At 33.0% G+C, this 12,248-nt stretch overlaps 1 protein-coding gene across 27 annotated transcripts in view; it reads left to right on the top strand.

The window, feature by feature from the left end:
* Positions 1–12,248, top strand: part of ROBO2 (roundabout guidance receptor 2) — a 1,679,075-nt gene that overhangs the window by 1,591,506 nt on the left and 75,321 nt on the right. For all 27 annotated transcript variants that reach the window (XM_012444747.2, XM_064380041.1, XM_064380040.1 and 24 more), the window contains 4 exons: positions 691–772; positions 1,207–1,369; positions 2,997–3,163; positions 6,275–6,396. In XM_012444747.2, the coding sequence (XP_012300170.2) occupies positions 691–772; positions 1,207–1,369; positions 2,997–3,163; positions 6,275–6,396 (534 nt within the window). The remainder of the gene's footprint in view (positions 1–690; positions 773–1,206; positions 1,370–2,996; positions 3,164–6,274; positions 6,397–12,248) is intronic.

The raw sequence follows: 12,248 nt of genomic DNA, 5'->3' as shown, positions 1-12,248 counted from the left end.
TTGGATATTTTCATGGACCCTTTCAGTTTGAAATTGCAGTCACTCCATAACCATGTTTTTTTTTCAAGTGATACTTTATATTATTCATTGTTCCACTACTGTAATTTACATCTAAGTGAATTCTGAAGCTTTTAAAAGAAGAAATTTACCTTAAAAAGATTTCTTTTTCTTCTTCATTTTTTCCATGTCTTTCAAAAGAAAAGTGTGGTCCCCTGCTGTCTTATTGCTTATTTTCTCGGGTAGATTTTATTCATTGAAACATAGTTTATTTGAGACAGAACAGACAGTTTTGCATTGCTGCTTCTCTGGAAGTGTATAAGATTCTGAATGAATTCTGTTCTGAGTTGTTCATAAACAATTTAGATATTGTACAGCTCCACCATAAAATGGAGTTAAGAGGCAAGAGTATTACCATGGAGCAAGAGAAAGAGAGGGGCAAATAGTTTATCAGACGAATGACATTGAGTTGCACAAATATGATTTTAAAAGCCCTTTGGATCAGTTATGAATAATATTTATATGAGTTTATTTCAATATTTTACGTGTGCATATAATTGACTCTAATGCATAATTTGGACAGCAAAATGATACATCTAACTTTAAGAAATTAAACATTGCCTGGTTGTCATTGAGTAATTATTCTACAAATTGATTGAAACAATTTAATTATCTCCCTTCTATGCACACAAGATTTCTGATACTGGCACTTATACTTGTGTGGCTACAAGTTCAAGTGGAGAGACTTCCTGGAGTGCAGTGCTGGATGTGACAGGTGAGGACTTTGTGAATTAGCAGAAATCTTGAGCCCCTTTAGTGATAGCTCAATATCAAATAATAAGTTAACGGGAGATTAAAGTGCTTAATTCATTGAATGTAAATTTAAGTCTTTACGTTTGATGCCACTTTTTGATTCATGCATGAGTTTGCACCTACCATTGCATTTGTGGAATTTAATATGCTTGTCCTTGATAACCTTGTTATTTTATTTCCTCTGAAATGTAAGGAATTCTAGTGATCATGTGTAAAAGTGCAGCTTAGTTTTATTAACATGTAGGAGAAGCAAATACTCACTTACATACTTACGATTCATGGAGATGAATTTCTCACTGTCTAGGTCAAGTCTTTTAGTAGACTGCTTCCTTCTTTTAGGCAGTATTGTCAACTTATGCAATCAGGAATGAAGTTTTTTCTGTCTGTCCTCTATAGAATCTGGAGCAACAATCAGTAAAAATTATGATTTAAGTGACCTGCCAGGGCCACCATCCAAACCGCAGGTCACTGATGTTACTAAGAACACTGTCACCTTGTCCTGGCAACCAGGTACCCCTGGAACCCTTCCAGCAAGTGCATATATCATTGAGGCTTTCAGGTATGGGACAATTCCATTTTTCTCCATTGGGTTTTTGCTTTAGCTCTTGTATTCTGAAATATCACCTGAACTATCCTGCTGTTTTATTAAAGACAAGTTCAATCAATGCATTTTAAGAGTTCATCTCTTCTATCTGACTTTATTCAAGAACATACTTAATTTTTCTTAGTTTACAACTTAATTATAAGATTTAAATATGCATTTTTCATGCCTAGGTCTATAGGGAACCAATTCATAACATAATGACTTAGCTTCATTTTTTAGCCAGGCCATTGTAGGCATTTAATGTGATAATGTAGGCATTAAAACTGAGTAGAAAATAATTTTATTAGGTGTAGGCACAGGGACGTCTTGAAATTATGCAACATTTATTGAGGCAGGGGACTCTGGCATTTTTATTCCTAATAATTAGAGCATAACCTAAAATAATCCCATTGTTTTTATACCATATGTTACATACATATGTTAGATATGCCTGAAAGATAATTAAAAACAATAATTAAGCAATTTATTCCATATACTTCTAGTTGCTTAATGGAAAAGACGTTTCCATGTGTTATTTGAAATAATTGTTGCCAATTCAAAGATATAAATGTAAATTAGCAAATATCATCATAAAATTGTCCTATGAGAATTTGATAAAATATTTACACGAATGGTAAAATGTGTTTTCATATTTCCTTTCAAATGTGCTTTTATGTGACATTATAAATTTTAATGGATAACCACTGTTCTTTTTAAACATTAGGACAAATGATCACTTTCTTTTAAGGCTTCTCTAATCATTACTTAAGGTAATGCTAGATACTTAACTTTCAAATTTAAAAATACTATGTTTCTATAATTCTTATGCTTGGATAGTTAAGGATATCAGAAAAATAAACCAACTTCCCTGAAAATTACATTTTCCCCTTCTTCTGAGCAAAAGTAACATTTGACCTTAGACAAACTGTTCTAAAATGGCATCTATCTGTGGCTGGCTATAAAAGCGTCCTCACACACAGATTCAGAGATATTTCACCATTCTGAGATGAGAAATCACAATACTGTGTAATGTACAACTTTGTTAAAAATGTAACCAAGGGAAAATATTCATTACATGCTTCCTTTCTTCTTTTACAGATATGTAGTTTTAGAAGGCTCTATTATAATATTGCATGTGGAATTGATGCAAAAGAAAACACACCTTGTAACAGGAAAATGTATTGGCATAATTTACTCTGTAGTCCATTTATTCTTTCTACAGGTTTATTCTTTTCAAGGTATATATAAATATATATACATTTACAAGGACCATACTTATTGTATAAACTTGATGTTGTGATCTTGGCCTCTGTTCCTTTTACAGGTATTCATTTAGTGGGCTGCTGTGCATTAGCAAAGGGCTGTCACATCTCCTGGGCTGAGTTTAATTGTGTTGTGCATGGCACTTTCGTTAGGTGGGCTCGGCTTTGTTGTTGAATAAACTGAAATCATCCAAATGTTTCATTTATTGGGCTGAACACTTCAAGTGTTGTGTGTGTGTGTGTGTTTAATTTTCAGCCATTAACCTTTGTCATTGATATCCAACTCCATTTCCAGTATTCAAACGACTGTTCTTTAAATGAAATTTCTGTTGGTGTTTCAGCCAATCAGTGAGCAATAGCTGGCAGACTGTGGCAAACCATGTAAAGACCACCCTCTATACTGTAAGAGGACTGCGGCCCAATACAATCTACTTATTCATGGTCAGAGCGATCAACCCCCAAGGTCTCAGTGACCCAAGCCCCATGTCAGATCCTGTGCGCACACAAGGTAATTTCAATAGCTGTCAACATGACTAGTTCTCAGAAGAAACATCAGATATTTAAGAATAAGGGGATTGATGAGGAAATGTAAATGTGCCTGCATTGCTTTTTATGATGGTTCACGAGGCTTTATCCAGGGAAGGAGAAGGTAGCTTGCTGTTTACCTTGGTGGGATGTGTCCTCTTTCTAGAGTTTTCAGGGTTTATTCAGCAAAATGTAAACAAAATAATTGTGTACTTCTACATAGAATGAATCCACCAAATTAGAGCTTCACTATATTTCAAAGGAAGGAAAATGTTCCTCCTTCTTGAAATTTAATTATACAATGACAGAAAAGTGTTCTTTAACAAATAGATGCCCAAATAGAGTTAGAAAAGTGATTTCCTATTGTTCAGGAATTCTGTTTTTATGCTGCAGTGGTTCTGAGTATGGTTCCTGGGTTAGCAGCACTTGTATAGCCAAGAACTATTAGAAATACAGATTTTCAGGCTCAAACTCAATGGTCTGAGGTTGGGGCTCAGTGCTTGTGTTAACAGTCCCACCTTGTGATGCTGATGTATAAGTTTTACAACCACTGCTACGATGAATTTCGTTAAATCGGATGTTTAAAGGGACAATTTATGACAGAAAGCAGAAAATCAAATTTTCTTTCTAAAGAACACAATTCTTTTGACTATAATGTAAAATACACACAGAATATTAAAATATATTTTCAAAATGGAAGATGACATAATTTCATCTTTATTACTTGTCTCTTCAAACTGAGAAGTCACTGGAGTCTCAGCTTTAATGTGCAATGCTACCTTATAGTTTCCCTTCTGACAAGTAGGTGAAGGAAATTAATAAAATAGAAATGGTAATTTTATTATTTGTTATAACCTACTTCCCACAGGGTTCTTCAGAAAGGGTTAATTATTTCTTATTTGTAAAAGACTTTGAGCAAGATATAATTCAAAGTAGTATTTTTATGCAATGAAAAGCGCCATACAGCCATAAAATATTATTATAATTACAATGTAGTTCAGTGATAGTAACTAGCATGCTATTATAACAGAGAAGAGCGCCTTAAAGGAATCGAGTGAAATAAAGTCACCACGTGACTTCGTCACATTGCTGACATGATGACAGTCAAGGGAGGAGGGAATGCCATTTTGCTATTGTTCTCTAAGCAGTAATGTGATTAATTTTCCATGATGATAAAGGGCCTGTAGGTAAAGAACCTGTCTCTTGAGAAAGAAAAAGCACAACAAGGAATTCGAAGATCTGAAACTAGTTACATTTTACCTTGCCTAGATCCGGTAGCTTTTTACTGTGTTTGAATTAAGTGTGTAAATTATATTATTGAACATAAAATGGAATAAGTGTACAATTTTAAGTTAAGAAATTACAGTACCGAGATCATTTATACCTATGTGGACAGAAATAGTTTTTGTGTGTAGCCAATGAAAGGTAGAGAGAGATCAGAATGGGAAGATATTTGCTGTGATTGTATCTGGCAGACCTTTTCGATCATTCAGTAACTATGCCAGTCACTAAATCTTGACTCATAAAATAACTCTTAGTGAAAAGATCAAGAAAGATTAATGAAAAGTTGTTTGTGGTCTCGTTTGTTCAATGGAAAGACTATCTAGAGCAAAAGACTTATGTGCTCTTAACAAATATTTAATAGGAAAACTTCTGTTTTGTGTTGAATGTCAGGATTATTTTTAGATACCATACTTTCAGCAGCTTTGCAATCTGCAAAACACTTCTTTTCAAATAACACTTTGCTTTTTGAGCTCTTTTTTCAAAAGGTATTAAATAACAGAGAATCTAGAAATCTTTTATTTCATTAAAGGAACAAATACTTGCATCATCAACAGCAAAACAGAACATACCTATATAGGCATAGATTAATATTATTCACATCCAGGGACTTTTTTCCAAATCATTTTACTGTTTATGTTAAAAATGAAAAAAGGTAGAATTGGAAAAAAATTACCTAAGTATCATCTCAGTTATTTATGACCCAATTTAAGTTGTTGTACCCAATTTAAGTAATAGCTGAGAATTTAAAAAAAAAATACTTTTGCAAGAGTGCTGCATTGTAGCCTGAGATAATAAGAGAAAACAGGATTAAGAAAATAAATTATTTTAAATTGGACTTCTTTTCTCAAATACAGTAATTGGAGAAAAACAAAGTATGTGTAAAATTCAATGTTTAATACAAATTGGATGGACTTAGCTGCCTATAATTTATCATTTTTTTCTTAATGGACACAGCCTTTAATTTATCCTTTTTTCTTAATGGACACAGAATATAAACCATCATATGGAGAAATACAGTAGTACTGAGGAGACTGATGACTAAGGTGGTATAACAATATGTGACTGAGGGTATAATATTTTAAGAATCACCTTTCTTTCTTCCCTTCTCTCCCCACCCCATTCCAAAAAAGTGATGCTTGACCCAGTGTCAGATATTATTGTTCAAAATGTATTGCTTTAGAACATGTTATCAGTATTATAAATATTTCTTCCAAAATATCTTTGCAAATTTGAGGAGCTGCTTCCCCTCTCTCCCCAAACTCTACCTTTAATGACAGAATTCACTTCCCTAGTCCACCATCGCTTCTCCATCCATGCTCCCAGACTGAAGTAGGTCAAGGAGTGAGAAAATACAACCTGCAAATTGAGACAAAGGATTAACAAGTTCCTTTGCAGCAGTGTTTAGATATATTCCAATTTACAAATCCAGAAAATCCTTGAATACATGAGCATCTGTACAAAACTGATCTTTCTAGAGATCTTTCTAGACTTTCTAGACTTCTTATACTTTGTCCTTTAATAAGAAAATAAATGATCTTATACAACAGTGTGTCTGCAGTTTAATGGGGATGAGGGATTATAAATACTCTTTTATCAATATGTTTTAATAAAGATAAATATCATCTCTCATTATGTTCTACCACTATGGTATATTTATATATGTAGGCTTAAATGTTTTTTGTCACAAAAGGGTTTTAGTTTTTTTTCCCTGTAATTAGTTCTAAAGGTATAATATTGACTAATATAAAATAAATTGTAATTTTAATATGAATTTTTAAAAATTGGGAGTGACTCTCTTATCTAACTGCAGATATCAGCCCACCAGCACAAGGAGTGGACCACAGGCAAGTGCAGAAAGAACTTGGAGACGTCCTTGTCCGTCTTCATAATCCAGTTGTACTGACTCCCACCACTGTTCAGGTCACATGGATGGTAAGTTTTTGAAGGCAATACTAATAGTAACCTCTTTCTTTAGGGAAAGCAAAAGATGGAAAACGCAAATAAACAAAAAGTGATAATAAAAATTCTTGCCATTTAAAATCAAGGTGTAATCCATGACAATAAAGAAATTCAGTAAATTAAAAAGTTATTAGAATAAACACAGTAAGAATAGATTGATTATTATATAAACATGTCATATTCTGTCTTCTGAATTTTCTCAGAGCTTTATTGAGATATAATTAGCATACCATAAAGTGAACAACTTCATGATTTTTAGTACATTTAGAGACTTTTAAAATTATCACCAAAATCTAATTTTAGAGCATTTCATCATCCCCAAATGAAATCCTGTGCCTGTGAGCAATGATTCTCTCATTTCCCCTAACTTAGCCCCGTGTAACACTTATCTACTCTACGTTTTTATAGATTTGCCTATTCCACACCTTTCATATGAATAGAATTGTGCAATATATGGTCTTTTGTGTCTCTCTTATTTCACTCTGCATAATGTTTTGAGGTTCATTCATGTTGTAGCATGCATCAGTACTTTGTTTCTTGTTGTTATCAATTAGTATTCAATTTTATGGATACTTCACATTCTGTTTATTTCTTCATCAATTGATGGATGTTCTGGTTGTTTCCAGTTTTTTCTATTATGAATAATGCTGCCATAAACATTTGTGTACAAGTCTTTGTGTGGATACATGTTTCCATTTTTCTTTGTATAAACCTATAACGTGTTCAGTAATATTGGTAACTCTCCATTTAATATTTTGATGAACTGCCAAAATGCTTTCCTTCACAAGCAATGTTTTGACATTCCTGATTCTCTCAAATCGTTGCCATTTTTTCCTCACATTTTTGGCAACACTTATTATTATCTGCCATTTGGATTATACCCATTCTAGTGGGTATGTAGTGATACATAATTGTGGTTTTGATTTGCATTTCTTTAATGACTAATCATGTTCATTTTTTCATGTGTTAATTGAACTTTTTTAGTGAAATGCTTATTCAAACGCTTTGTCCATTTTTAATTTGGATTGTTTGTCTTCTTATTATAGACTTATAAGTGTTTATATATTCTAAATACAAATGCCTTATTGGATACGTAATTTGCAAACATTTTCTCCCAGTTTGTGGATTGTTTTTTACTTTTTTGATGGTGTCCTTTGAAACACAAAATACTTTAATTTTGATGACATTATCTTCTGAATTCCAGTCAACCATTCTTTGCATTCTTTAATCTGAATTTTATATAGCAGCATCATGACATGTATATGATTTTAATAATTTGACACGTGTAGTAAAAAAACTAGTGGGTGTTAAGAAATAAATTGATATTTAAATATATGTCAAGAATATTCAAATGCCAGGCATTTTTAAATGTGTCAGAATACCCACTCTTATTTCAAAATACTCACTGTTATTTCAAAACACAGAATGTTTTGTGTGTCTTTGTGTGCAGCCACTGCAAAGACTACTAATACTTGTGTATGTGTGCGTATTTGTGGGTGTATCTGTGTTTTGAGAGGAATCAGGTAATGTTCTTCTCTGTGTGTCCAGATAGTACCAACTTCTTATTTATGCCCACACTCCCTCCCATGGAATGTCTAAAAATTCAGAAGGAAATATATTAGGATAATAGAAGAGTGCATCTACCTGAAGCCCTCTGTGGATATGGCAGGGCTTGTATAACTAAAGACATTTGAGTCAAGGATAGCTGGAAGAATTTTCACTTTAATGATAGTATTGTTTATAATCTATTTATAATTATTAATGTTGTCATTGTTATTTTGTTGATATGTAAGTGGAGGGAAGACTATAAGTCAAAAAATTGGATGTTTCTCCCTTGAAGTCCAGGTTACTTTAGGGAAACATCTCTTTCACTTATTTCGATCGACTACTCCAGCAAGAGGTTGAGAGGAAAACTGGTTATTTTTCATCAGTTCTTGAGTAGTTGTGTACAAAGTATAAAACACGGTGAAGAAAATTATTCTGATGTTTTCTCAATAATAATTCCACCGAACAAATCCAATTCAAGAAGCAGTTTTAGAGACCTACTGTGTTCTATAGATGTGAGTGAGTACTGTATGAAGGGATGCAAATCTAGTTGAGAGAGACATGGAAATTCTTAATGACAGTACACAGGGATAAGTTCCATAACAAATATATATGCACATAACCGACAGAAATTACCACCAAAAGTTAAGTTATTAACTCTGTCCTCAGACACCGAAAAGACATAATCACTCATATATACCTATATGGGAAAATATGGAGGCATTGTCTTAGAATAAAAGAACCTAAAGTAACATTTAAACTTGTTTACTGTAATTCTGTACTTTCATAAAAGGAAACTAATGCAGACAGGTTAAACAATGTTCCCAATATCACACTTCTGTTTATAGGTAAAGACAGGATTTAAAATTTTAATTTCTGACCTTAAATCTGCCTTTTTTGTTGTTGTTTTTCACTTTAAAGATAAATCATAGATAGATATTTGTAGTTTTCTATTTATGTCTTTAATCCATCTTTAGTTAATTTTTGTATACGGTGTATGAAAGGGGTCAAGTTTCAGTGTTCTTCATATGGTTAGCCTGTTATCTCAGTGCCATTTATTGAATAGGGTGTCCTTTCCCCATTGGTTATTTCTGTCAACTTTATGGAAGATCAGATGGTTGTGGGTGTGCAACACTATTTCTGAGACCTCTATTCTTTCCCATTGGTCTAAATGCCTGTTTTTGTACCAGTACCATGCTGTTTTGGTTACTGTAGCCCTGTTGTGTAGTTTGAAGTTGATTAGCATTATGGCTCCTTCTTTCTTCTTTTTGCCTAGGATTGCCTTAGCTATTCAGTCTTTTGTTGTTGATCCATATTATTACTCCTTAAAGCAAACCCCATGAGCAAATTCTTGGTTTATGAGTAGAAAATTGGGTAATATTTTATTAAAATATAAGACTAAGCTTATAATGTTTTAAGAGTAATTATGATTAGGATGACTCTTATTTCATTTTTTATATAATTTTGCATAGATCTATTCTATTTTCTGCACATATTGGTTTCTATTCTTCTGTTCTCATGAAGGGAACACAATTACCGAATCATTTTTCCAGTGGCATAGTAATGGGTATTATCTGCCATGTGTTTTCTATCTTTCAGTACCCTTGAGTAGACACAAAACTAACAAAACCAAGGGAATTTTGTACTTTTCATAGCATATTTTTCTCATTCTGAATTGAAAAAGTTCTCTGTTCTATTGTAAGTTACAAGGGGGATTCTTTTAAGCTGCTTCTAAATGTGGGAATTGTTTGGGAAAGAATCAAAGTTATTATGTTTATGAAGTTAATCACTTTAAAAGTCACTGAGTTTAAAGAGTAAATAGCATTAGATCAGAATTGCATGACAGTAGACTGGGGGTTCTTCCAGGAGAGGAACGTTGTCATAGTCATCTCTACGTTCAACATTTTCATTTCTGCTTCCACCTGTAGCAAGTTTCCTCCTGAAAACAAAATGTGTTGCCACTGCACACAGTCATCCAAGAAACTACCATTATGAGTTTTCATACCTATCCCCATCATGGGCTGTAACTTCTGTGAGGCTACGTCAATGTCTTTCATTTCTGTTTTTTTTCAGAACAGAGTGTCTATTATGAAGTATGATTTCAATAACTGTTTGTTGAATGATCAAATTAGTTGTTTTCATACATTTTAAATTTTTTTTAGTAAAAGAAAGAATTCAGTTGATATCATGACATAGTGTTCCCTATTACTTTGTAGTTGCACATGACATAAGTATGCATTTGAAAGAAGTAAATTAAGTGAAATAAAGTCAGACTGGGGTGTGCCTAGTGGCCAAAGAATTTGCATAACTCTTTTATAGTTGTAATATTTTCAGTTTATTAAATGAATGTGTTATTTGAATTATCAAAATTTTAGCATTTGCTTTACAGAAGTGTTGGGGTTGAGGGGAGAAGTAATTCCCTACCATGTGATTAGGGTTGGGGCCAGCTGGGGAAGTTTCCCAGTGATTGGGAGGATTAATTACCAAAAGAGCAAGACTACTAGGGAGACTATTTACTGCCAACCTCTTCACCAGGCTAAGCTTGAAATAGCAATAGTTAGCAACAGCTACTTTCTAAAAATGAATGCTTTTAGAATGAGGGTGGGCATAAATGATAAGACACCTGCTGTTTCATAAAGAAAAATAGCAATAAGTCACTTACTGAAAAATGATTATTCTCATTTTATTTTTTGACTTTTTATGGTTCAAGGACAAAAAGAATTACATACTCTTTGCCCATTAAGCATTATTACACAGAGGTTGAAAAGAGTGCTTCAACAAACTAGAATTTCGGAAGTCTGCTAAAACCAGATCAGACCCTTAGCAGCTAAACCCATCACAGAAAATTCATTTTGAATTTTCGCTTTATATGGAGTTGTTGTGTTATTTTATATTGTAAATGGAAAAGGTAAATACAAAGCATCACACTTAAACAATTTAATCAAAATGTTGATTTGAGGGCCACAGATGAGCCCTCTTTTTTTGTGGTCTGTTGCTTCCTTAACAATTATGTTTTATCATTGTGCATCTCTAAAGTTTGCAAAATGCGTTCAGTTGTATCAGTCCTTTGATTGTTTCTGTGCCCTTGAGATATGAGTATTATGTGGTCAAATTAATAAACTGAGACTCAGAAAGTTTAAGAGATTGAACTCTAATTGCAATTGAGACCTATGGCTGGAAGCCTGAAGCTTTCATCATCATATTACTTTTTCTTTAAGACAACTCTTTTTTTTAATTCAAGTTTCAGAAAACACTATTTTTTTAAATTATATAAACCCATGAATCTGTGGTCAGACTCTGATTGTAATCAACTCTAAAAGAAAATCCTCCTTCTTGTAATCAGAATGTTAATAAAACCCATAACAAACATATGGCCTAACTTGAAAATGACCACCTGTCAAAATGAGCTCCAGCAGTTAGTTAGTGGGGTAGAACACACATCCACTAAAAATCTCACCTATTTTTTTAAAAGTAAATGTTCAACATTTTCCTTTCTGCTTCCACCTGTAACAACAAATTTCCTCCTGAAAAAAAAAAAATGCATTCCCACTGCACACAATCAAGTTAAACTATTTAACTATTAAGAAGCCCCATACTATATACTAGCTGAAGATAGTATACACTGAACTGTGCAAAACAATGTTTTATAGTAAACATTAGCTTCATAAAGTCCCTAAAACATTTAATTAATGAAAACCAAACATGGGTAAAACCAATTTACCCTGATTTACAGACTCCCTTCATCTGGAAACAGCTGCTTAATGTTCTTCTTAAAAACACAGCTTGCTACTTTCGGTATTAACAAGCTATTATTGTGAGTTATGTCTTTCTTTCAGTATATAAATTCACTTAAAGCAAATGCAGAGAAGTTTATAAAATGCAAGCTTAATGTTGTTTTAACATATACTGCAAGGGTTTTTTTGAACATTGACAGTTTTGATGAAAGTCATCTCTGTTTGGATCTCATAAATTTAAACTTTTGCCTCTTGGTTGCCTTATTTTTTGTGTCAGAATAAATCCTGCTTTTTTTAAAAAAATGTGTCCATTGGTAGAAACATAAACTGGTAACATGAATGAGGACTTGTAGATTATCAGGTTCCGTGTTAGACCTGGGCTTACTTTTTCTTGATATAACCTCATATAAGTGTAGCACTAACTCCAGAAAGTCTTTGAAGGTGAGAAAGCTGTCAGGTGGGTGATAAAATTCATACTTGTTGAGACTTATCTGGGAAACTGGACTTACCCATACATAGAACATAGAAACACACACACACGTGCGT

Source organism: Aotus nancymaae, unplaced genomic scaffold (assembly GCF_030222135.1).
Source record: "Aotus nancymaae isolate 86718 unplaced genomic scaffold, 86718_ANA_hifiasm-v0.15.2.pri h1tg000022l_1, whole genome shotgun sequence".
In the NCBI taxonomy this organism is placed as follows: domain Eukaryota; kingdom Metazoa; phylum Chordata; class Mammalia; order Primates; family Aotidae; genus Aotus; species Aotus nancymaae.
The sequence above is the reverse complement of the archived record's forward strand: the minus strand, read 5'-3'. Positions and strand labels throughout refer to the sequence as shown.